Below are 26,764 nucleotides of genomic sequence, written 5' to 3' on the forward strand. Positions count from 1 at the left end.
GTTATAGCCTCCTTTAACTGCTTCACTGTTTTGAAATCTAAAGCACGGTGAATTCGCTGCCCTCCTGCCTGCTCAAGTACAGGGCATGCTAATCTTTGAGGTCCTGTCTCAGGATCCCATCTATCAACTTCGGGGGTTGAGGGCCACTCAGCTATCTCCATAGGTGGAGCTGTTGGTTGAATTACGCCCTCTGGTGATAGAACAGTGTTAGTAGCAGCCTCCTGTTGTAGCTTTTTCCCTAATAGCTGTTTCTCCTCTAAGCTTTCTTCCTTTAAATTTTCTTCCTCTGACTAGCTCGAGAGACCTTCTCTTTTGCTTGATCTAAAATGTCTTTCTCCATGGTCTGAACCTCTAACAATTTACTTAACACTCTTTCAGTTTGTTTTTTACTAATTTCTAATCTACTATAAAGATAACACAACCCAATAAGATAACACAAAACAAAACTGAAACAGAATGAAACAAAAACGGAACAACAAATCGTTGTATCAATTTTCCTATTTTATTGACATGTGCATTTGTGGTCTATTTCTATCTCTTCCTCAGGGGTGAACAACTTCAAACCTTGAGCCAACCATTTTTCCCAGTTTGCCTGAGAAAGTTCTAGGGATAGGCAGCTTGAAACAAAAACAGGACAAATCAAAACAAGAACACATTGTTTTTGGAAATGGTCACCCATTCTCTTGCCTTCCCTTAGGGGCGAGCAATTTCACTTACCTCCGAGCTTCAGGCGTTCCCGGCACGGGTCGCCAAATGCCGCAGTCTGGCTGGACACAAACCACGAGCCACTGAAGCAGGAACAAACTTTATTTTTGAACTGCAAGAAAACACTTCACACATGCTCCCGGGGAATCCTCCCGAACGCCACGCGGCTCGTCCAGGAACCAGCCACCGGAAATATCTCCTCCGGAAATCCCTCCTCCTGCACTTCCCCAACCAATGGGAACTCTCCGGGAATCCCCACGAGAACTCCAAAGTAGCATGAGAACTGCAAAGTAGCAGCCGAGGCGGATAGTAATGCCTCGCCTGTCAATCAATACTATTGGCAAAATGCCAGGGGCCATTCTGACTCGGCTGTGGCTCTCAGTAGGGCAGAGCATGGTAGCCACAGGGAGGTTTTGGACGCTTGTTTATTTTGTTTCCTTTGTCCCAGACTGGGGTGGCCTCTTGAGGCCATGCATGAAGCTATACCATAAAAGCATTTATTACCATGACATTAGTATTTGTGTCCAATAACCCTGTAATTGACTGCTCATTTAAACAAAGAGTTAATTTATGTCTGTTTACAGTAACTGATCAACGTGATCCAATAACATTAGAGTTAAACCTTGTATTTCCCCGTTCATTTAAAGATTGTTGAGCTGAAACACAGGGAATTGCCGAATGGAATCTTTTCTGACATTTAGGACACTTTTCTTTTCTTTTTTTTTTTTTAAGAGAGAGAATTTCAATATTTATTTTTCAGTTTTCAGCGGACACAACATCTTTGTTTGTATGTGGTGCTGAGGATCGAACCCGAGCCGCACGCATGCCAGGCGAGTGCGCTACTGCTTGAGCCACACCCCCAGCCCCTAGGACACTTTTCATCAGGGCGTTGTTGAGACTCCTTTTTAACCTTACAACCCTTTATAAGATGACCAGGTTTTTTACAATTATAATTTATCAGGGGTTTTAAGTCAGCGGCAAGCAAGGCAGCTTTATGAGTTTTGCTTTTTATATTTATTTTTAGTTACTGGTGGACGCAATATCTTTATTTTATTTTTTAATGTGGTGCTGAGGATTGAACCCAGTGCATCACGCATGCTAGGCGGGCGCTTTACCTCTGAGCCACAATCCCAGCCCCGCTTTATGAGTTTTAGTTCCTACATTTTGACGTGTTTTTATCATATCTGACAAAGTAGTGTCCATTTTATGATAGATTTTGTTACATCTTGGCAATCTTGATTAGCATTTTCGTATGCCAGCTGTTTGGTTAAAATATTAGTAACCTCCAAGTTATCAACTTGCATCTCTATTGCCTTAGTTAAGTGATTAACAAAATTTATGAAACTTCCCCCTGAAGCTTGTCTAATTGCGCAGATGGTTTAGAGGAATCTCGAGTGTCAGGAATCCGAGGCCAAGTTTTAGACATAATTGTTCTTGGAAGACAGTTGACTTGTTGTTGCATAGTATCCCATTGCCCTACTCCAAATGGATGATCACAGTCAACATTGACATTTCTTTGCACATTTTCTTCAGCCTGGGCACAAGCCAAGTCTGAATATTTTTGAAAGAAAACAGTATTTGGGGCAGGAGAAGTAACCATTTTAACTAATGTTTTTCAATCATTAGGAACTAGGACATATCCCATTCCCAACCCTTCAATCATATTTAGAGCAGAATTACTTTTTATACTGCTTTCCAAAAGCTGCAACTCTCTAAAAACAGTAAAAGGTAACTGCTCAAACTTTGGTTAGGTAACAGAGTTTACAGCTAACGGATGAGGCTCCCCTTTCTCCGCAGCTTGTCCCAAACACTCAATTAAGTTGGATCTGGCTGGGGGCAGGATGGCTGCCACAGCTGGCCACAGAGGCGATGGCAATGAATTAGTAGAAGAGTGCACGGGCTCCGGAACAGGACGGACAGCGTGTTGCTGCTGCAGCTGCTCTGCGTGGTGGAGCCGCTGAGAATGAGTCAAGGGGACTGTACATCTGGGCACAGGAGGAAGAGAGCCGCAGGTTGAGAAAGAGGCCTTACCAATAGCATCACGACAGAGAAACCAAGCTAGTAGCACAGGTCCGGGTGCTCGTGGCTCCTCATGAAGCCTTTCACCTATCTTCTCCCAGTCTTTCAATTTAGTGGTCCACTTTTGGGATGAAAAGGACAGCAAGAGCTTATCTGTCAGCAAGGCAGCAAGATGAGCATTATTTACAATATGTCCAGCCTTGCTAAGTAGGAGAGAAAGCCCGTCCTGATGACGTCATTGAGTGTCAGAGATTACCCATAGCCTACTGATTAGAGATTGATACCGACTGACCGATGAAAGATGTGTGTCAAAGCCTGTTCCAGGCTCATATGCTACTCCCTTCCCACGTTACCCGTCAACGTCTGGAAGAGTCTCCATTAGGGTGGATTTTGTTGTCCCAAACTCTTTGTGGACTGGGAGGCCGTGTAGGGAGAGAACTCTTCTTGTGCCCCACGTTGGGTGCCAGTTGTAAGGAAAAAATAAAAAGGGGGACACAGAAACAAGATGCAGAGGCAGGAGAGAACGATGGCAGAATGGCAGCGAGGTCAAGCTGCCAACCTTTATTATATCCATAGGTTACTCTAGGTCATTGGCATCATTAGTACACATTGTTCATTGTGTTACTAGCAGGTTACAGACTTAGCAACATTATGCAGCTTGTTCCTGTTACATACTAAGTTGCAATATGCAATGTTAGGAGCGTTGTGTAGCTCTCAAGAAAGTGGATTGTATAAAGTTATTGTTATGTGGGCAGATTTAGGTTCAGTGTAACACTGTGGTTTTCTAACAAGAGAGTCCCTATGTTCCCAGGAGCTGTGTGCCTGAGATGAAGGTTGAAGCTGATAAGACTGTGACACAGAGCTTCCTCGTGAAGGACACCCTACAGCAGCCAGGCATCTTGCCTCTTTGCACAGAAGTTTCCCATCCGCCAGGCATTCTGCGTCTTTGCACAGAAACTTCCTAGCCACCAAGCATGCCACAGTCATGAAGTTTATCAGAGATCCCTATCCCAAACACAAACCCCCTACACAGAATGGACAAAGCAATCTAGACCAAGAAGAGTAAAGCGAGAGGCTTCATACTGCTCGATTTTAGAATAACACGGAGCTCTAAGAACCAGAACAGCATGGTACCTGCGTGAAGTCAGGCACACTGATGGAATCCAGAAACAAATCCATGCATTCATGGCCAGTGGGGATTTGATCAAGGTGTCAAGAGCACACAGTAGGGAAAGGACAGCTCTTCATCCAGTGGTGTTGGGAAAGCTGGAAGCCCACATGCAGAGGCAAGATGGCCCTTTGCAGACCATACACATCGACTCAAAGTGAATCAGAAACATAAGCCCTGAGCCTAAACTACTAAAACTTAAGGGCAAAGCTTCTTGATTTTTTTTTTTTTTGGATGTGATTCTAAAAGAAAAAGTAGACCAATGAGATTACATCAAACCAAAAGCCTGTGTGACAAAGGAAACACTCCACAGAGCAAGGAGGCAGTTCAGGGAACAGGAGAGAGATCTGCAATCCACGTGTCCATCAAGGGGCTGATACCCAGACCCACAGGAACATGTCGAGTAGCCTGTCCTTTCCCTAGCGTTTGTCCTTGGCACTCTGCTAGGTTCCACTGGCTGCCAGTGCAGGGAGCCTGGGGACACCGTGGTCCAGCTGCTGGGAGGCAGTCACTGCGGCCTTCCGTGGCCCCAAGGGAAGTGGTTCTACAGATGCAGAGGATGGCAGCTTCCAGGGCACAGGGCAGGGAACTGGGGACTCAGACCAGGGTGTGCCAGGTTTCAGTTACGCAGGGTAAAACATTCTGGAGATCAGTGTACAACGGGGTGACTATAGCCAACAATCTGGTATTGTGTATTTGAAATTCACTTAGCAGATAGATCTTAAATGTTCACAAACACACCGTAACGGAGATTTTTTAAAATTAGCTTGGTAGTAGTAATCATTTCACAGTGTGGGCATGTAGAGCAAAATATGTTGTATATCTCAAATGTATGCAATTTTTATCTTTCAAATTTACCTTAAGAAAATGGGGGAGGAGAAGGAAGATGGCGGCGAGGGGAGTGCATTGCCCCCGTGTGCTGCTTCACTGTGTGGGAGTATGACAAGTCAGGACGGCTAAAGGATATCTTGTTAGGAATTTCCAGCAATAGTGGGGTGCTCCGGAACCTGGAGGAAGGATTTCCATCGCACGAGGATCGGCTACGGGGACTCAAATGCGAGAGGTTTGTCGCACGGAGGGTAACACTGCTTATTCAGCAAATCGCCCCGCGGCTAGAGTCTGCAGCGCGCTGGGAAACGAGGAGATAGCGACGCAGGGATACAGCGCTGCAGTTTCTGCCAGCCGCGCAAGCACCGTACTCAGGGCTGAATTCTGGGTTCCAGACGGGGTAAGGAAGCGGTCCTGCTCGGTTCTACACACCGGTCAGTCCACAGAGGAGGCCAGCAGCCACCATCTTGGTAAACTGACGTCACGTCCCCTGTTTTCGACTGACCGCAACTCATTCAGCCATAGATCAGGTAATTCCAGGCTACAATTCGCCTGTGGCTTGCAAACAGATTGCTAGGGTTCTGCGCCTGGGTGCTTCTAAGAACCTGAGCCTATCGGAGCGAACGCCGAGCGCGGGGCGCCCGAGTTCCGGCTCCCGGAACCGCCCCGCGGAGGCTGCTTCATGAACCCTGCTCCTATCAGAGCATACAACAAGCACTAAGCAGCCGAACTCCGGCTCCCGGAACTGAGCCCGCGGGGACTGCTTCTTGGAGCTTACACTTATAGGAGCTTACACCGAGCACGGAGCGGCCGAGTTCCGGCTCCCGGAACTTCCCTGGACCGGGGCTAGGAGCCCGCGGAAACTGCTTCTCGGTACGGGTCCTGCTGACGGCCGGTCAGGACTCACCCGTTGCTTTGGTTGCCCGGCAAGGGGAACGAAATGCTGCCATTCGCATAGGATACCAACATGGCAGAGATCTGATGTCATCAGAAAGCGGCGGAGGAGAGAACTTCATCAATACCAGCGGCGACATAAACAGTTGGTCTCCTGGTAGGGGGGGTGAGGCACAGACACCCGAGTCTCCTCAATTTGTCGTCGAGCCAGAGGGGAGGAGCCGGGCCGCCGCCAGCGCCCGGAGCAGGCCCAGCGGCTCGCCAGCGTGGTGACCGCGTGACCCCAATTGGAGAGGGGGCGGAGCGGAGCCGCCACCCGCACCCGCAAGGTGGGCAGACCCGCGACCCAGTGGTACATGGGCGTGGTAGGAGGGGCAGGGCAGAGCCGCCGTTCGCGCTTGCAAGGTAAACAGACCTGTGACAGCCTGGCGGGTCAGGCCCAGTGGCCTGCCAGTGTGGTACACACGTCACCCCAACTGGAGTAGGGGCAGAGCAGATCCTTCTCCCACGCCCGGATCAGGCCCTGCCGGTGTGGTGGTCACGTGACCCCAATTGGAGTGGGGGCGGAGCGGAACCGCCACCCGTGCCCGCAGGGTGAGCAGACCTGTGACCAACCTGCAGATCAGGCCCAGGGGTCCGCAGGCGTGGTAGGAGGGGCAGGGCAGATCCGCCGCCCGCGCCTCCAAGGTAGGCAGACCTGCAACAGACCGGCGGATCAGGCCCAGGAGCCTGCCGGCGTGGTACACACACCACCCTAATTGGAGTAGGGGCAGAGCAGAGTCGCCGCCCGTGCCAGGAACAGGCCCAGCGTCCTGCAGGCGGGGTAGTCACGACACCCCAATTGGAGTAGGGGCAGAGCAGAGCCTCCACCCGTGCCCGAAAGGTGGGCAGATCTGCGACCGACCAGCGGGACAGGCCCAGTGGCCTGCCGGTACGACAGACACGTCACCCCATTTGGAGTAGGGGCAGAGTAGAGCCGCCGCCCGCGCCTGCAGGGTAGGCAAACCTGCAACCGACCGGCGGATCAGGCCCGGTGGCCTGCCGGCGTGGTACACTCGTCACCCCAATTGGAGTAGGGGCAGAACAGAGCCGCCGCCAGCGCCCAGAACAGGCCCAGTGACCTGCCGGCGTGGTAGCCACGACACCCCAATTGGAATAAGGAGAGAGCAGAGCCGCCGCCCGCGCCTGCAGGAAAGATACGCAAGCAGTATGAAAAGACAAGGAAAGAAAGGACCACAAGCAATGCAGGTCAACGCAACTTTAGAAGAGGTAACAGCTGCAGCAGATGGAATGTCAGATAAAGAATTCAGGATATACATGCTTCAGATGATCTGGAGTATCAAGGAAGACATTAAACAGCAAAATCAGACAATGAAAGATCACTTCGACAATGAATTACGCAAACAAATCCAGGAAGCAAAGGATCAACTATACAGGGAGATAGAGGTTATAAAAAACAAACAAACAGAAATCCTAGAAATGCAGGAAGCAATAAACCAACTTAAAAACTCAATGGAGAATACTACCAGCAGAGTAGAACACTTAGAAGATAGAACATCAGACAATGAAGACAAAGTATTTCAACTGGAAAAGAACATAGACAGCTCAGCAAGACTGTTAAGAAACCATGAGCAGAACATCCAAGAAATATGGGATAACATTAAGAGACCAAACTTAAGAGTCATTGGGATACAGGAAGGTACAGAGCTCCAAACCAAAGGAATGAGCAGTCTATTCAATGAAATAATACGAGAAAACTTCCCAGACTTGAAGAATGAGACAGAATCCCAAATCCTAGAAGCCTACAGGACGCCGAATGTGCAAAATCATAAGAGATCCACACCTAGACACATTATAATGAAGATGCCCAACATACAGAATAAGGAGAGAATTTTAAAAGCTACAAGAGAAAGGAAGCAGATTACATTTAGGGGTAAGCCAATCAGGATAACAGCTGATCTTTCAACACAGACTCTGAAAGCTAGAAGATCCTGGAATAACATATTTCAAACACTGAAAGAAAATGGGTTCCAACCAAGAATTGTGTATCCAGCGAAATTAAGCTTCAGGATGGAAGATGAAATTAAAACCTTCCACGATAAACAAAAGTTTAAAGAATTCGCAGCTAGAAAACCATCTCTTCAAAACATCCTCGCCAAAGCATTACAGGAAGAGGAAATGGAAAATAACAATGAAAACCAACAGTGGGAGGTAGGACAGTAAAGGGGGGGAAAATAATCAAAGAGGAAAACAAACCATGTTTAGTAACAGAAATAAACAAATATGGCTGGAAGAACAACCCATATCTCAATAATAACCCTAAATGTTAATGGCTTAAACTCACCAATTAAGAGACACAGGCTAGTAGAATGGATCACAAAACAAGACCCAACAATATGCTGCCTACAGGAGACGCATTTGATAGGAAAAGACATACATAGGCTGAAGGTGAAAGGTTGGGAAAAATCATATCACTCATATGGACTTCGGAAACAAGCAGGAGTGTCCATACTCATATCAAATAAAATAGATTTCAAGCCAAAGTTAATCAAAAGGGATAAAGAGGGACACTACATACTGCTTAAGGGAACCATACACCAACAAGACATAACAATCATAAATATTTATGCCCCAAACAATGGTGCAGCTATGTTCGTCAAACAAACTCTTCTCAAGTTCAAGAGTCTAATAGACCACCATACCATAATCATGGGAGACTTCAACACACCTCTCTCGCCACTGGACAGATCTTCCAAACAAAAGTTGAATAAGGAAACTATAGAACTCAATAACACTATTAATAACCTAGACCTAATTGACATATATAGAGTATACCACCCAACATCAAGCAGTTACACTTTTTTCTCAGCAGCACATGGATCCTTCTCAAAAATAGATCATATATTATGTCACAGGGCAACTCTTAGACAATATAAAGGAGTAGAGATAATACCATGCATCTTATCTGATCATAATGGAATGAAACTGAAAATCAACGATAAAAGAAGGAAGGAAAAAGCATACATCACTTGGAGAATGAACAATAGGTTACTGAATGATCAATGGGTTATAGAAGACATCAAGGAGGAAATTAAAAAATTCTTAGAGATAAATGAAAACACAGACACAACATATCGGAATCTATGGGACACATTGAAAGCAGTTCTAAGAGGAAAATTCATTGCTTGGAGTTCATTCCTTAAAAAAAGAAAAAACCAACAAATAAATGATCTCATACTTCATCTCAAAATCCTTGAAAAAGAAGAGCAAAACAACAGCAAAAGAAGTAGAAGGCAAGAAATAATTAAAATCAGAGCTGAAATTAATGAAATCGAAACAAAAGAAACAATTGAAAAAATTGACAAAACTAAAAGTTGGTTCTTTGAAAAAATAAACAAAATCGACAGACCCTTAGCGATGCTAGCGAAGAGAAGAAGAGAGAGAACTCAAATTACTAGCATACGGGATGAAAAAGGCAATATCACAACAGACACTTCAGAAATACAGAAGATAATCAAAAACTATTTTGAATCCTTATACTCCAATAAATTAGAAGATAGTGAAGGCATAGATAAATTTCTTAAGTCATATGATCTGCCCAGATTGAGTCAGGAGGATATAGACAACCTAAACAGACCAATATCAATTGAGGAAATAGAAGAAACCATCAAAAGACTACCAACTAAGAAAAGCCCAGGACCGGATGGGTATACAGCAGAGTTTTACAAAACCTTTAAAGAGGAACTAATACCAATACTTTTCAAGCTACTTCAGGAAATAGAAAAAGAGGGAGAACTTCCAAATTCATTCTACGAGGCCAACATCACCCTGATACCTAAACCAGACAAAGACACTTCAAAGAAAGAAAACTACAGACCAATATCTCTAATGAACCTAGATGCAAAAATCCTCAATAAAATTCTGGCGAATCGGATACAAAAACATATCAAAAAAATTGTACACCATGATCAAGTAGGATTCATCCCTGGGATGCAAGGCTGGTTCAATATACGGAAATCAATAAATGTTATTCACCACATCAATAGACTTAAAAATAAGAACCATATGATCATCTCGATAGATGCGGAAAAAGCATTCGACAAAGTACAGCATCCCTTTATGTTCAAAACTCTAGAAAAACTAGGGATAACAGGAACATACCTCAATATTGTAAAAGCAATCTATGCTAAGCCTCAGGCTAGCATCATTCTGAATGGAGAAAAACTGAAGGCATTCCCTCTAAAATCTGGAACAAGACAGGGATGCCCTCTCTCTCCACTTCTGTTCAACATAGTTCTCGAAACACTGGCCAGAGCAATTAGACAGACGAAAGAAATTAAAGGCATCAAAATAGGAAAAGAAGAACTTAAATTATCACTATTTGCAGATGATATGATTCTATACCTAGCAGACCCAAAAGGCTCTACAAAGAAACTATTAGAGCTAATAAATGAATTCAGCAAAGTGGCAGGATATAAAATCAACACGCATAAATCAAAGGCATTCCTGTATATCAGCGACAAATCCTCTGAAATGGAAATGAGGACAACCACTCCATTCACAATATCTTCAAAAAAAATAAAATACTTGGGAATCAACCTAACAAAAGAGGTGAAAGACTTATACAATGAAAACTACAGAACCCTAAAGAGAGAAATAGAAGAAGATCTTAGAAGATGGAAAAATATACCCTGTTCATGGATAGGCAGAACTAACATCATCAAAATGGCGATATTACCAAAAGTTCTCTATAGGTTTAATGCAATGCCAATCAAAATCCCAACGGCATTTCTTGTAGAAATAGAGAAAGCAATCATGAAATTCATATGGAAAAATAAAAGACCCAGAATAGCAAAAACAATGCTAAGCAGGAAGTGTGAATCAGGCGGTATAGCGATACCAGACTTCAAACTATACTACAGAGCAATAGTAACAAAAACAGCATGGTACTGGTACCAAAACAGGCGGGTGGACCAATGGTACAGAATAGAGGACACAGAAACCAATCCACAAAACTACAACTATCTTATATTTGATAAAGGGGCTAAAAGCATGCAATGGAGGAAGGATAGCATCTTCAACAAATGGTGCTGGGAAAACTGGAAATCCATATGCAACAAAATGAAACTGAATCCCTTTCTCTCGCCATGCACAAAAGTTAATTCAAAATGGATCAAGGAGCTTGATATCAAATCAGAGACACGCCGTCTGATAGAAGAAAAAGTTGGCTACGATCTACATACTGTGGGGTCGGGCTCCAAATTCCTCAATAGGACACCCATAGCACAAAAGTTAATAACTAGAATCAACAAATGGGACTTACTCAAACTAAAAAGTTTTTTCTCAGCAAAAGAAACAATAAGAGAGGTAAATAGGGAGCCTACACCCTGGGAACAAATCTTTACTCCTCACACTTCAGATAGAGCCCTAATATCCAGAGTATACAAAGAACTCAAAAAATTAGACAATAAGAGAACAAACAACCCAATCAACAAATGGGCCAAGGACCTGAACAGACACTTCTCAGAGGAGGACATACAGTCAATCAACAAGTACATGAAAAAATGCTCACCATCTCTAGCTGTCAGAGAAATGCAAATCAAAACCACCCTAAGATACCATCTCACTCCAGTAAGATTGGCAGCCATTATGAAGTCAAACAACAACAAGTGCTGGCGAGGATGTGGGGAAAAGGGTACACTTGTACATTGCTGGTGGGACTGCAAATTGGTGCAGCCAATTTGGAAAGCAGTATGGAGATTTCTTGGAAAGCTGGGAATGGAGCCACCATTTGACCCAGCTATTCCCCTTCTTGGTCTATTCCCTAAAGACCTAAAAAGAGCATGCTACAGGGACACTGCTACATCGATGTTCATAGCAGCACAATTCACAATAGCAAGACTGTGGAACCAACCTAGATGCCCTTCAATAGACGAATGGATAAAAAAAATGTGGCATTTATACACAATGGAGTATTACTCTGCATTAAAAAATGACAAAATCATAGAATTTACAGGGAAATGGATGGCATTAGAGCAGATTATGCTAAGTGAAGCTAGCCAATCCCTAAAAAACAAATGCCAAATGTCTTCTTTGATATAAGGAGAGTAACTAAGAACAGAGTAGGGACGAAGAGCAGGAGAAGAAGATTAACATTTAACAGGGATGAGAGGTGGGAGGGAAAGGGAGAGAGAAGGGAAATTGCATGGTAATGGAAGGAGACCCTCAGGGTTATACAGTGGAGGGGGTAGAGAGAGAGGAGGGGAGGGGAGGGGAGAGGTGGGGAGGGGGGAGGGTGGAGGATGGGAAAGGCAGCGGAGCACAACAGACACTAGGATGGCAATTTGTAAATCAATGGATGTGTAACTGATGTGATTCTGCAATCTGTGTATGGGGTGAAGGTGGGAGTTCATAACCCACTTGAATCAAAGTGTCGAATATGATATGTCAAGAAATTTGTAATGTTTTGAACAACCCACAATAAAAAATTAAAAAAAAAAAAAGAAAAAAAAGAAAATGGGGGAGATTAGTATTCTGACAAAAATCCCTAACACTCTACTGTTTGGCCACTCCCTATCCAATCCATAATCATACCGCTGTCGTCATAGCTCCCCAGGAGCTCTGCCCTGTTCTTGAGCAGATGGGCCAGCCCCTTGGATCTCTGCTTCTAGGTCTGTGAATGTACACACTAATAGTGGGGAGGGTGAAATGCAACACACCAGGTGTGTGCACACCTGCCTGGCACTTGAGTGGCCTGTCAGTGAGCTCTGGGCCCTTCTGAGGGGACACTGGCTGGCAGGTGAGAAACTGAGGCAGACCTGGGCTCTGCCCAGGGAATGACACCAGCACTGAGATTCTAATGGTGTGGCACTTTCTAACCTGGCTGTGTGTCCTTGAGGAAGCTTGAATGCCACCAGGTTTGTGGACCTGGAACTCCAGGCGGAGATCTTGGGTTCTCAAAAGTGAGGATGGTGACCCTCACATATCCCTGTGTTTGGCTAAGTAGCCCTGTCAGGATCTGCATTAGTGTTGTGTCTGAGCTGATCGGTTTCTGGATCATTTGAGGATACTTTGTTCTCATTTATTAAAGCTTGTTGACCTGCTGTTTACTTAACCAGGCACATTTCTGTAGCAATTGCAAAAGCACATTCCAAACTTAGCCAATTTAAAACCCGATTAACTCTGCTTACTGACCACCAAGCTTCAGGGCCCCGCAGTTGAGGGTGCAGCCTCTAACCCCTGGCAAATGCCACCCGCTGGCTTTCTGTGGCTAGGACACCTGGGGCTGCTCTGTACATGTTACCTGTGGAGAGGGCCAGAGACAGGCAGCAGATTGGGGACCTGCCAGAGAGTCACCTGTTAGTTTCATCAGTTAGACCTGTTAATACTGCCCTTCCTTGTGAGTCACTGAGCAGTGTCCCAGACTGCTTGCATCTTTGAAGTTACTGCTCTAAGTGAGGTCTGTGGGTGGCAGCAGCAGGAACCCAATCAGAACTGGCATTTTAACCAGATCTCTGGGCAGTGCACACTGCAGGTGGACAGAGGGCTGTGCCAGGCTACCACAGCCCTGTGCAAATAAGCCAGTTGTTTAGAGCAGACGGGTACAGGGGTCACACCATTCAAGTTTCTTGGTGTTCTTCATGGGTGCTAGTTGCATATGTTAAGGAGTTTTTGAATTGTGATTTCATTCATTTTATGTATATATATACATACACATACACACACACACATATAAAAATAACAAAGTTTACTGTTGTAGCCATTTTTTTAGATGTAAAATATTTTATTTGTAAATGGTCATCTTCTAAATCTGAGTCCACAAATTCCAAAACCCCCAACACTCTGTATACTTAAAAAAATTCAATTTTTGCCAACATCAGATACTATTATACATAACAGAAAACAACAAAAACCCGGTAGGACAAATACTGGTAGGATGTCAGAATTTTGTATAATAGAAGAAAAATATTCGAGAAACAAATTTCATACAGCTATTTATCAAGAGAAAAATATATACAATTGATTTATTCTGTAAGATAAAAATACATCATGCCATATACATGACAGGTGAGGCCCGCAGCACTGTCACGCACAGCTCAGCCCACGCGACTGTGCGCGTACGTCATCCTCCATTGTAGCCATTCTTAAGTGTACAGTTCAGTGGCCTTAATGTGTTCAGTGATGAACGTGTAAAGAACCTTTTCATCTTCCAAACTCAAATCCGTCCCCATTAAACATTAATCCCTCCCCCGTGCCCTTTGTACCTGCTGTTCTACTCTCTATCCCAATGAATTGGACAATTTTAGGAAATTGTTTTAAAATTTTACTTTTACAATCCAGCATACACAATGTTGTTATATTAAATATGATAAACCAAGTTCTTATAGAAGACTCAATCATGAGGGATTGAGGAGTGTCCAGGTGGTCCCAGGATCCTCGGCAGGCATTTCGGATCTTACGATGTTTGTCAGTGGATATGTACTTGTAAGGGTAAGGGGTGCTTTATTAGATGTTGTAAGGGGTGCTTTATTAGTCTGGTGAGCAAGATGAGCATCCTAAATACCTGCAAAATCCCGTTTCCTTGGAATTGTTAAGAAAAGGTTGGAAGTGCTTCCCTGGGGGCAGAATTAACAGGAAACGTTTGTTCCCTGTCACGTATTTCTCAGAGCACTTTATACGGTGGAGAGGGAAGAAGGCCCTGAGATTCTGTATGGCAGAGGCGTTGCAACAACTGGGACACTCGATGAAGTGTTCCAGATAAGAGGCTGTTCTGATGACGGTGTTTCAAGAAAACCCTTTTTAAATTTAAAGCATTTTTAATGGGGTATTTGCAGTTCAGTCGTGGCTTTGGAACAAGTTAAGACTTGCTTTAAAACAGAAATGATTTAGTTTCTTGCTTCAATAAAAAGAGACTTTAGCCAATGACTAAGTATTTACTTGATAAGCTCATTCTAAAATTAATTACCACAGAACAGACAGTGTCTGCTGGAGGTAAAGCTGACTGGCTCATTAATATGCTGGTATGTGAGAGTTTTTGTTTTTAAAGCTAAGTATGTTATGTAAGTGTAGTTTTGGATTTGCTTCTCTTTTCTTAATATTAGGCTGTTAAAGGACTTCTGAGTTTTTGTCTTGTTGTGGGATTATTTTTAGTAAATTTATGCCTAAAAAGTCTGCAGTAATTTGAAAATTAAGCTCATTTTTATTATGTAACCATTTTTCTCAGAAGCCCCATCATTGAATCACAGGTCTGGGATTAATGTGCAATTGATCATTTGAGTGATAGCATGTGTCAGCTGGATGCGACACTTCAGATTGTCAGGTAGAAGTGACAGCAGTGACACATGCTGATTTGAGTGAAAATACACTGGCAGGAGTATTTCGGTGTAAAAATGAGTTTGTTTCTCTGGAACACTCTGCCTCTCTTCTGTAGAGGGCCTTTTTCGTTAGTTGGCAATATTTTGGAGTTTAGATTCTTTTATTTCAAAAAGGAAAACTCTCCTTGTACAGACTGGACTTGGATGACTGTGGTTACATTTTGCTGACTGATCAGGTAGCCCAGCCCTTTGGTGCTGATTCTCCTTTCGTTAGCAGAGGGAACCCTTGGGCTTCCTCCAGGAGAGAGCAGCTCTCCCCTTTGTCAACAAGAACGGCCCCGGCTCCTGCCCTTTAGTGGCCACAGACTGTTGAGAACAAAATTGAAGGAACAGTAAGTGTGGATGATTAGGAGATTCCTGGGTCTGAATTATCAGCCTATTTAAAAATGTTCCGCTCATCACTTCCTTGCTTGATTTGTCTTGAAGGTTTAGTTCTTTCTCCTGGCCGAGAATTGTCACTGTCTTGGGGGTGAGTTTCTCCTTTTACGCTTCTTGCTGCTCAGCTGCCCAAACCTGGCTTTTGGTCCTTTCTGGGTGCAGGGTTCATCAAGTTTTTCTTACATGGTGACACGGCTGTCATGGGGCTGCTTGCTAGCCAGGGACGGTGGAAAGGGCCTGGGGATCTTCACCCGTGGGCTGGGTCGTTCCTGCCTGGGGTTGATGAGGCTGTACCTGCACCCACAGGGACAGTCTCTGAGAACAGTGGGCAGGTCGGCACGCTGCTGCTCTCCCCCTGGAGGAAGCTGGACTGGTGCGGCTCGGCCCCAGCTCTGCTCAGCCCAGTGCTGTTTCTTTAGATTGAAGTCCTGGCTTTCTTCTTCTCGCCCCCTTTTCCCTGGCTCATCACAGAGTGGGACCTGAGGTGACAGTGTGAGTGGTGGCCAAGAGCAGGGACCCTGGTCTCTGAGGGCTGACTGCCTTTCCCCTTTGCTATCTATGTGACTGTGGTTCCTATCACTGTGCACCGTGTGACCGTGGCGGTGTAGGCCTGTGTCAGCTTCTCTCCGGGGGGGTCGCTCCTGCTGCCCCACAGGAACGTGGAGCCAGCTGGGTGTAGAGGAGACGTGTTCACTGTGACCAATACTCCCTGCACTCACTCTAAGAACTGGAATACCATAATCCAGAATAGGAACCTGGCATGTCCTTGTGCTTGCTGAGGGTGTGGCTCTTTACGTCTGAGTGTCCTTGGGCCACCTGAGCTCTTTGTCCACCGTGGGCTGCCGACTCCTCAAGTCTGTGGCAGCTCCTCCCCTCAGTGCAGCTGCTCCCCTCCCGTCTGCTGGGTTAGTGCTGGTCTGTCTCGAATGCCCTTTTCTCTGGTTACCACCTCTTCCTTCTGGATTTCTCAAGGAGGACAGAGCTGGGCTTGGGTGATTGTTCCTCACTGTGTAAATCAGATTAGAGAGCGAAGGTCACTCCTGACTGGGGTTGAGTTACCAACTGTGAATTGAGGCAGTGTTGGCCATCCCTGCCCTGGGGAGACTTCCTGGTCTCCACTTGCACTCAGGAAGTGGGCGGCTCGGCCAGCTTTGGCTTGGGAGAGGGCACGTGAGTTTGGTTACACAAGTTCAGGGTCATCTGAGCCGTCCTTATCTACTTCTGCTTTGCTGTGGTTTGCTGAAGTTCATGACCTTCTGGCTGTGCCTCCTGCTTTCTGAGGGAAGCAGAACTCCCTGGCCCGACGGAGCCCTGCATATCACTGGTTGGGGGAAGGGAAGTCTTGATTTCTGTTCAGTTTCTGGTCCCCACTGGGGAGGTGGGGGCCGAGGGTCTGCGGCCTGAGCCGTGCCATGGGGCTGGCATTGCCTGGGTGACAAAGATGAGCAGCAGGGGCGGCTCACCAAGGCCCAGCCTCTTGCAGTCTGGAGTCTGGACGTCTGAGGCCCAGGTGCTGGCAGACCCCACTCCTCCGGAGGCTCCGTTCCGCTCCTTTCTCCCCTCTGCCGTGGGTGCTCACAGTCCTGGCGGGTGGGTTGTCACTTTGATCTGCCTCTGTTTTAGGCGGCTTCTCCTGCACTCACCCCATCCTCTCCTGTATGTCCGTCCCTGTTATCGGCACTTCTCATAGGGACACCATCACATTCCGTTAAGGACCCCATTTCCAACTAAGGCCACATTCACAGGTGTGGGGATTAGGACTTGAATGGATCTTTTCTGGGGGTACAGTCCACCCCGTAACAGCGGGCACATAATAAACATCTCATTTTTGAACACGAGGTGGTGCTTCCCGGCACGCTGGCCCACCTTCAAGGGGAGAAGTGGAAGCCAGTCTGTGTGGGACGACTGAGCAGCCACTGTGTCCTGGGTGCTGGTCCCTGCCTGGGGTTGAGGGCGAGGCGCAGTGATGCTGGGAGGCCCTCACTAAGGCCGGACTCTATCTGGCCATCCACAAAAGAGCCAGCTGCCTCAGGTGGTTTGTGGTAGGACCTGGGCTGTGAGGTGCTAGGGCAGGCAGAAGGTGGGAAGTAGAGCCCAGAGCTGGGCCTCGGCCTGTAGGTGAGACCAGGGAGCAGATGGGGGCCTCCTAGGAGTGGTGAGGATCAGTGAGCCGAGGCACATGGAGCTGTGGCCCACCAGGTATAGGTCATCTGCTGCCATAGCTTCATGGCTCCATCACGCCCGTCACAAACGGTTCTTGAGCGTCCACATGTCTTGAGGACTGTGCTTGATGCCCAGGGTGGACATGCTGCCTGTGGCTCTTGCCTCAGAGAACTTGCTCACATGGACACTGCCTACGTGCAGCCACTGACCACGTGTGACTGGAACACTGGGGACGTGACCATATCCCATGGGGACGTGGTCCTCACATGAGATGTACACCTGACTTAGAAATGTTAGTACCAAAAAGGCCAACTTGGTGGTTTTATTTATTAATTCTGTAGTGCTGGGATGGAACCCAGAGCCTCGCTCATGCTAGGCAAGTGCTCTGCCACCACACCCCATTCCCAGCCCTGTCTCCGGAGTATGTGGACCAGATAGTAAAGTACTGGAATCAATGTCACCTATTAGATTTTAAAATGTGGCTGTCAGAGAACATTAAATTAGAGGTGGGGCCTATTTTATATATTTTGGATGTGCTGGTCAGCCAGTGATGAACAAGAGGAACAAGAGGAACCATTTCATGCACATTGTCACATCGTCACATGTCAAAAAGCTGGAGTTTTTTTTTGAGTACTGGGGATTGAACCCAAGGTGCTGTACCACTGAGCTACACCCCCAGCCCAGTCCTTTTTATTTTATTTTATTTTTGAGACAGGGGCTCACTAGGTTTCCCAGGCTGACCTGGAACTTGAGATCCTCCTGCCTCAGCCTTCGAGTCACTGGGATGGCAGGCGTGTGCCACCGTGCCTGGCAGATTAGACGTGTCTGTAAGAGTGAAGGGACCAGGAGGGACAGCGCTGGTGCACTTTGTGCAGCCTCAGCCTGCCACTTCCCATGGGCGAGCGGGCCACTGAGCAGCCCCGTGCAGGAAGAGCGAGCCAGAGTGGGTGCTGCCAGGGACCTGGGAGCGGGCTGGGTCCTGGAGGGGGCCTGGGGAGAGCCCAGCATTTTGGCGAGGTCATGGCCACATGGAGGGGTGGCTGCAGAGGGTGGTTCTGGGGCACGGAAGACTGGGCTGGAGGGCAGTGGTGGGGCACAGACCAGGCCAGAGGTGCTGCCCTTGGCCTCCAGGCAGGTCACGGTGGTGAGGAAGGCGAACACGTAGAAGTTTGAGGAAGAGTTGGTTCCCAGTCCTGGGACTGATCGGCCACGAGGATGTGGGTCACCCCCTTGGCTCTCGTCCTGGTCTGGGGTGGGACTCAGGGTTGGATGCTGAGGGTGAGCACAGATTCACCTGGAAAGGACTGTCGGGGTGAGGAGGAGGCCAAGGGGCCTGGGGGCCTCTGAGCCAGTTCTGAGTGCAGACGGTGGGGAGAGGCTGGTTTCGATGGCTGATGGCCGGATGGATGGTGCCGGCTGGATGTGCTGTGGGAGCCGACAGGTGAGTCACACTGAGGCAGGGCTGGGGTGGCAGGAGACTCACCTGCCTGGCGGTGGTTCTCACCTGATCCTGTGCCTTATGCCTGGGGACTTATGGGCTGTTGTGTCCCCAGGGGTTCAGATTACCCGCCTGCCTGCCAGTGCGCATCTGTTTCAGAGGCCCTGGGTGTGCTGATGTCCACCACCTGGGTGGCGACTGCTGACTTTGGAGGCCAGTGCTCATGTTGCAGAAGGCCTAGAAGGTGTCAGATTCCTGCAGATGCTGTGAGGAATTCCTCAGCGCAGAGGCCAAAGTCCGAGCCAGGTGTCAGCTGAAGGCTCTAGGGCAGGAGGGGTGTCCCAGGCCATTCCCACAGCCTCCAGGGGCTCCTTGGCTTGTGGCCACTCCAGTCTCTGCTCCAGGGTATGTCTTTTCTCAGGACACGTATCATTGGATTTAGCGCCCACAGGGAGGTTCAGAAAGTGCTCCTCTGGATTCTAACTTTAATTGCCTCTATAAGGACAGCTTTTCCAAATTGGATTCCATTCCCAGGTTCTGTGGGCACACCTTTTGCGATCATTAGGCAGCCTGTGCAGAACGGTTGAAGGCTATGAGAATTTCCTCTTATGGGGAAAAAATAATTAAGAATAGAAAAGAATAAGAGGAGGTCACTTCAAAACCAGGAAGAACTCGAAATTTAAACTCCTCGCTGCCTTCTCCGCCTCCCATGAGAGACACCCCCGCGCTCCCCAAGAGCCACACCTTTCCTGGCACTGGAAGCCTGTCCCGGTGGCCTCGAGCCTGGAAGGAACATCCGGTCTGCAGTTCACCTTGCCCTGAAGCCCACAGCTGGCCAGGGAGCTTGCAGCAGGGGATTTCCGTCATGGGGCCTGCGTTTGGAAAGAACCGGCCTGGACGGGGGCTGAAAGGCACCCTCGATGGAGAAGTAGCCAGTTGGGGTCAAAGCGATACTTTCAGTTTTCTAAAAAGCCCTTTCTCTTGCTGTTCCTCCTCCCCTTGGACACATGACCAGGGTGGTACACTGGACTATCCATGTCCTTGTCCTAGGGAAGGACCCATGGGCCCTAGGCTGTCCTTGATACCATGCCTGTCTCTGTGCCTCTCTGTGGAGGGAACGGGGCCTCAGAGGGCTGCCTCGATGGTGGAGCAGGGGGCCTGTCCTAAGAAATGAACAGGTCACTCCAAGAGTGTTGGTCAGGCCGGCTCCACCAGACAGACCAGTGGGGTGTGTGATCATGGGCAGGACTTTGTTCTGTCTGGGCCGAGTTCTTCTCCTGGAGCTTCACCTTGCACCCAGGGCCTGCAGTGGGTTGGGTGTGGCCACCGTGTTCTGGAGGTCCGAGCTTCCCTCGGAGTCCCAGTGTGTTAGTCCCCTCTACAAAATGCCATCACAGCAACATCCAGACACCACCGGACCAAACCACTGGCCCCGTGGCCTGACCGAGTTGCCGTGACCTGTCATGGGTGTCAGAGGTGGCCGGTTGGCCGTTCATCCAGAGTGCTCGGTCCCCCAGAAAGGCCCTCACCCCACTGGCCTCTCACTCTCTTCCCCCTGGGGGCAGTGGCTGTGCCCCACAAGGGCCCAGGAAGCCCAACTGTTTTCATGAGCCTGAGGGAAGGTGTCACCCCTTTCTTCCTGTGACACTAAGAGCCTTAACCATCTCTTCTTGGCCAGCGTTCCTGGGGGTGTTGCTCCCTTGGACCGTTCCTGTCAGGCGGTTGGAGCACAGCCGCGGTGGGATGGGGTACCCTCACCCGTGGACGTGTGGACGGGGGTCCGGGCTGTGAACATCCGTCGCAGCTCATCAGACCCTGAGATGGCACCACGGGGACCTTCCTGGCAGCATTTGTGGGTGGAAACTGAGAACGTCGGGGACAGGTTTTGTTTAAAAATATCCCCGCAGGACAGCAAGCCCTCTTGCTCTTTGCCGCGGCCCTGGCCCTGGCGTTTGTATTTTGTCCCCTCTCTGGGTGTGTGCATCTGTGTGTCACCTTCTTCTCATTGCCCGTGATGGCTTTGCGAGTGTCCTCTCCAGTGGGCCATGGGATTGAGACTGGGAGAAGCGGTTCTGGGTTCTTTTCCTCCTGCGTTTGCGACTCCGTGTCAGCTGAACCACAGCAGTGCATGTCCCGGTCCCCTTTCACTAGTTGTCTATTTATCTGGGGTGCTGGGATGTGACCCAGGCCTCACGGTGTTCGGCAGGTCCTCTGCCATGTGAGCCCCCCAGCCCTGTAGCTGCCTTTCACTTCTGCTTTCAGAAGGGAAGCTGGAGACTCCTGTTCTGGGGTCACGGCCAGCTGGGGAGCCCCTGAGCCCTCTCCATGTGGGGTCTGAGCGTCAGTGTTTTGATGGCTTACCCACCCAATGTCTAGAACGTGTGGCAGGGTGGTGTGATTTCTGGCCTTATCCACATGTCAGTGGTGTTAGACCTTTTAGACAGAAATCGCAGATGTGCTGGTGAGCCTGGCTGGCTTTGGGGAGGCTGGGCAGTAAAGCAGGGAGCCGTCGGGCGGTGTCAGTTCTCCGATGGTGACTGGGTTGCTGAGGCTGTGACTCCCGTTTTCCTCATCTGTGTCTGGACCATTTTTCAACCTCCAGGACCAGGACCAGGACCAGGGAGAAGGTCATCCTCTGAGAATAAGAAAAATGCAGGGCTCCGTTGGCTGCAAACGTGGAGACCATTTGTACTGATGAGGAGACCACAGGCGGGGTCTGTCTGGGTCTGGGAGGAATCTAACTCAGTTTATTTAACAAACTCTCAAATCGGGCTTAGCGCATGCCAGGCACGGTCCTAAGCAGTCTGCCCATGTGACTTGATTCGATTTCTCTGCCAATTTTCACAGGTGCTCTGGGGAAACGGAGGCTCCTAATGGCTTTGTGTCTTGTCCAGGCTCACACTGTGGGGACTGACTCTAGACTTCTCTGGAATCTGTCTCTTTAGTACACCCTGCCTGCGCCACCCCCAGGGTGGATCTTTGCCTGCATTTTGGAACTTCTAGGTAGATGGCCACTCACCATTAATGCCCATGTTCCTGGCAGAATGACCATCAGGGGACAGGGGACAGGGACAGGCTTTTCTCCTGCCAGAATGTGCCACTTCAAGACCCCGTTGCCTCGCTCCTGTTGCGAGGGAGGTTGGACCCAACCCAACTCCCCGGGTTGTCTGGAGCAGTGTCCTGTCTGGGCTCCGTTCCTCCTGCCTGCTCTGTCCTGTGCCTGGGTTTCTCCCTGGGTGAAGTCAGGGAAGGGGAAGGCCCACTTCGTGGTGCTGGGGAAACTGTGTAAGTGTAACAAACCTGGAGGACCCACCACTGACCACACGTAGCTCTGTCACTAACCAGGAATCTCCTATACCTGGTTTAGGGAAGTGATTGTGGGGACGAGCAGTTCCTTCCCCATCAGAATGACAAAGCTGGTCTTCTGGTTCCCAGTTCCTTCCCGGGCCAGACAGACCTCCATCACACACACTGAATGGAATTCACACAACTGCAGTGTTAGATCTGTGAATCTGAAAAACCGAGCTGGGCTGGGTAGCCCAGTGGACCCCCGTGCTGGCCCCTCTGCAGCTGCTCTGGACTCCCTGGTGAGCTTCCAGTCAGTTCTGCTGCAGATCTGGAGTCTTTCCAGCAGCATGCCTGAGCAGGAACCGGAGCACTGTTACAGATCCCAGTTTTCCTTTCCCCGGGGACGAGCAACAAAACAAGCCTGAGTTGGTGACGTGGGGCTGAACGGACCATTCTGGAAGTGTTTCCTGAACAAGTTGAACACTGACTCGGGTGAACTTGGGGGAGTCATGGGCTGCAGCTTCCATTGGGCCCCGTGGGCAGTGGCTGGGCCACTCTTGCCGGCCTGGCTCCGCTGACCTGTCTCCTCAGCTCTGACCCTCTGCTGTGTTGGCTGAACTTGAACCAACTTGAGACTTTTCTGTTGTGTTCTGGCCCAGGAGACGGTTTAGTTCCCAGGGAAGCTCAAGTGAAAGAAACTACTGGGATTCCGGGAGCTTCAGCTTCAGAATGGATATTTAAGAGGGCAAGGGTGAGATGATCTGTTATAAGGGGACGACTCACAAACTGCCCAGTGCAAGCTTGTCCTTGCAGACAGGAAGTCGGTGTCCGGAGAGGTGGAGGGGCCGTTCGTAGCAGGTGAGCAGCTGGTGCCTGGCTTTCTGGCTCAGCTTGCATTCACAAACCACTGGGGAACTTATTAGGAGGCTTGGCTTCAAATGCACTGCAAATTTGGCAAAGCTGATGTGACAGTTCAGGTCTTGGTGACTTACCAATTTATCTTCATTGCTTTTCATGCTTGAAATAGCAACCAGGGTTCCCACTGACATTCACTTAGCAGTAAGTTCAGCACCAGTAAGTGCTCCTGTAGACCAGCCTGTCCTGTTGTAGACTTGCCCCACATTGCCAGAATAGCTAGCTTAGGACACCTGAGAGCAGCCCGGGAATTCCCTGAGCAATCCTAAAGGCTACAGATTACATCTAAAACAGTATTTAAGAATTTCAGGCATGGAAACTATTGTAAATTGTAAATTTACAAGCTTGGCTTGTAAATTCTTTAGCTTGGTAACTGCATTTAGTTTGCTTATACTGGTGAGAGGAGTGGTCAACATATTATGTGGATTGAGTGGCAGCCCCTATATATGCCCCATGCTGGCTGGCATTTGGGATTCCTGTTTTTTCTGTAGTTGCTCCAATGTTTTTTTGAAACAGTTATTTCATTTTTTTAGTGTTTTTTTTTTTAAAGGCGAGTGGAAAACGCTATTTTAGGCACACGCATTAACAGAGTTCTCTTTTTGTCCCGAATGAACTATGTAACAGAGACTTGAAAAAAATTCTTCCAGGGTCAGTGGAAGAATGTCCCTGTTCCTTAGTTGCTCTTGTGAAATCTGGTGGTAGGAGCTGATGACATTTTTCACAGTTGGAAACCTCATGATCCTGGGTTGCTGTCTACAGGATCAGGGTATCTGAAATAATTCCTGGCTTGTGGCAACCATGGGGAAGCCTTTCACTTCTTTTTGTTTATTAATTACTAGGGATTGAACCCAGGGGTGCTTTACCATTGAGCCATGTCCCCAGCCTTTTTAATTTTGAGGCAGGGTCTCACTGAGTTCTGAGTGCCTCACTAAGTTGCTGAGGCTGGCCTCAAACTTGGATCCTCCTGCCTCTGCCCTCTGGGTTGCTAGGCTTGAGGACATGTGCCACAGCACCTGTGCTCTCCTTTTCTAAATGTCTGCAGTTGCCAGTTTCTGTAGGGTCTTGGTCATTGTCTTCCATCGTGGGGAACAGACAGGACAGCCTGCTGTTTCTGCCTGGCGGTGTCCAACATAACGTGACTTGAAGCCTGGGAGGAATTGCCCGTCCACAATGATCCTGCGAGGTGAGCTCAGGGAAGGAACTTGCTCTTTGGGTGCTGGATTCCAGAGAGCTCACCGCTTGCCTCCGGTGGCTCTGTGCCACAAACTACACAACTCTGCCCAAGATGGCTCTTCCCAAAGAGGGAGGCAGCCTGGGACCCTGAGAGACGCCACGTTTTGGCTGTAGGACCTGCCTAAGGGTACACACCTCCAGCTCCTGCCAAACCAGCCAGACTCCTCGTCCAGCTCGCCTCTCCCCAGGTCACTCAGAGAGTGGGGAGTGGAGGGCATGTTCATTTGTGTTTCACTGTTAACCTGATCAATAGTGAGGTCCAGCAGCAGGTCCAGTGGCTGCTGTGACTTTGGAGTGGTGATGACCATGACTTCAGGGAGGTGTCTGCAGCAGCCATCATGAGCCTGGAAGCATGGTCACTCCTGTGGGTGAGAAGTGAGCCTCATGACCTCTTCTGCAGTTCACTGCCCGTGTTCATAGAAGGACATGCACATCATGTATGGTGGCTTCCTAAGAGCCTGTCCCCGTGTGCAGCGAATGTGCCAAGGTCCCAGGGACACCCCAGTGAGCTGTGGGTGGCACGGCTCTACCTGCTGGAGCGTCCCCTGTGTGTGTTGTGAATGTGAACCTGTCCCAGGGAGGCCTGTTTGGACTTGGGTTTGCTCCTGCCTTGAAGAGTGTCCTTCAAACTGTTCTCCACAAGGTCATGCTGCAGGCAGAGGTAACAGAATTTTCTTAGCAACAGACTTGCTTGGTGCCACTTTAGAACCTGGCACAGACTGTGATAGCAAGAACTGAGATCATGCAGGTAGCATTGCTTAAACAGCTTCTGTTAGAATTCCAGAGGCCTGGGCTGCTGGGTCAGCTTCAGTGGGAAGCTTGAGCCCTAGTCAGTTACCTGCTTTCCTGGGCTGGCTTCTACCTGGACATGGGGTCCTGGTTAGTCACCTCCTTCTGGTCATTGATGCCTCAGTCCCAGTTCCAGCCACGTCTGGAGGCCGGTTCCTTTGGGGGCAGCGTGGGGGAGCTCTGTGCAGTGTGGCAGGGTGTTATGTCCTGAGATGAGCAATAACCCATCTGTCTTCCCCTGTCTTCCCACCAGGGAGAGAGCAGTTCCACGGCTTGGGCTCAATGTACTGCCGGGGGGCAGCCGCTGTCATCCTCACCTACGACGTAAACCACCTGCAGAGCCTGGTGGAGCTGGAGGACAGGTTCCTGGGCCTGACGGACACGGCCAGCAAAGACTGCCTATTTGCCATCGTGGGGAACAAAGTGGACCTCACTGAGGAGGGGGCCACAGAGAGTGGGGAAAAGGAGGGGCATAACCCCAGCAAGGCTGGGGGAGGCTGTGCTTCCCCCAGGGTGCCCAAGCAGGTGCAGCTGGAGGATGCGATGGCCCTTTATAAAAAGATCCTCAAGTACAAGATGCTGGACGAGAAGGACGTGCCGGCTGCTGAGCAGATGTGCTTCGAGACCAGCGCCAAGACGGGGTACAACGTGGACCTCCTGTTTGAAACCCTGTTTGACATGGTGGTGCCAATGATCTTACAGCAGAGGGCTGAGGGGCCGCCACAGACTGTGGATATAACCAGCTGTAAGCCCACCAAACGGACCAGATCCGGGTGCTGTGCCTGACCTGCAGAAGGCCTTCCTGACCCTTGGTCTGTGCACGTGGGAAGCCAGCTGGGGTCAGAAAAGAGCACAAGAAATCAGGGAGTCTCTGTATAGTGCAATGCACGAGGAGTGCTACTAGTCACTGATGAAGATCAGCGTGCACAGGCGCCTCAGTGTGCCAGGAGGTGGGGACAGGAACGCGCCACAGAAACTGCAGGGCCAGGACATGGATGCTGCCTTGCCCGCTGCCTCTGCGTCCCAGGTCACACCTGCGGTTGGCTCCCATCCTCAGGTCTGTCCCCTGCCTGAGACCTGTCCTGCACCCTCTGTGGCCACCATGCTGTGCAGCTTTATGCTTGCTGCTGTTCTGGAACTTTCACTGTGATTTCCTTGTGGTCCTCCCCTTTGGTACTTGTACTTTGACACATTGTGATAATGATTCTCCACATTTAATTTATACGAAATCAGGAATGCCTATTTTATATTGGTTGAAACAATGTGCGCTACACATTTTATTAAAGATGATTTTGGGGAAAATCGTGGTGTGGAGACTGGACTGATTGGGATTTTATGTGAGCCCTTGGGGCTGCTTGCTGGGGAAACTGCTGGTGAGCCTGGCCGGCTTCTGTTTCTTTAAAGCCACATCAAATCCATGCAGGTTCCAGAATATGTAGACTGGCCCATTGCTGAGCTGTGAGTCCAGTCTGTGGCTTGAAAACCCATGATGGCAGTCAAGCTGTTGGTCTGGTCCTGCTCAGGTCTGTTGGGGTCTCGTGTTCCCAATTGCCACAGAACCCCGCTTGCAGT

At 48.8% G+C, this 26,764-nt stretch overlaps 1 protein-coding gene across 1 annotated transcript in view; it reads left to right on the top strand.

Moving 5' to 3' along the window:
* Rab20 (RAB20, member RAS oncogene family) overlaps positions 1-26,494 on the top strand; it is a 39,389-nt gene extending 12,895 nt beyond the window's left edge. The window contains exon 2 of the mRNA XM_015484077.1: positions 25,446-26,494. Coding sequence (XP_015339563.1) covers positions 25,446-25,978 — 533 coding nt within the window. The 3' untranslated portion in view covers positions 25,979-26,494. The remainder of the gene's footprint in view (positions 1-25,445) is intronic.
* Positions 26,495-26,764: the final 270 nt, after the last annotated feature.

The sequence above is a fragment of the Marmota marmota genome, unplaced genomic scaffold, assembly GCF_001458135.2.
Source record: "Marmota marmota marmota unplaced genomic scaffold, marMar, whole genome shotgun sequence".
In the NCBI taxonomy this organism is placed as follows: domain Eukaryota; kingdom Metazoa; phylum Chordata; class Mammalia; order Rodentia; family Sciuridae; genus Marmota; species Marmota marmota.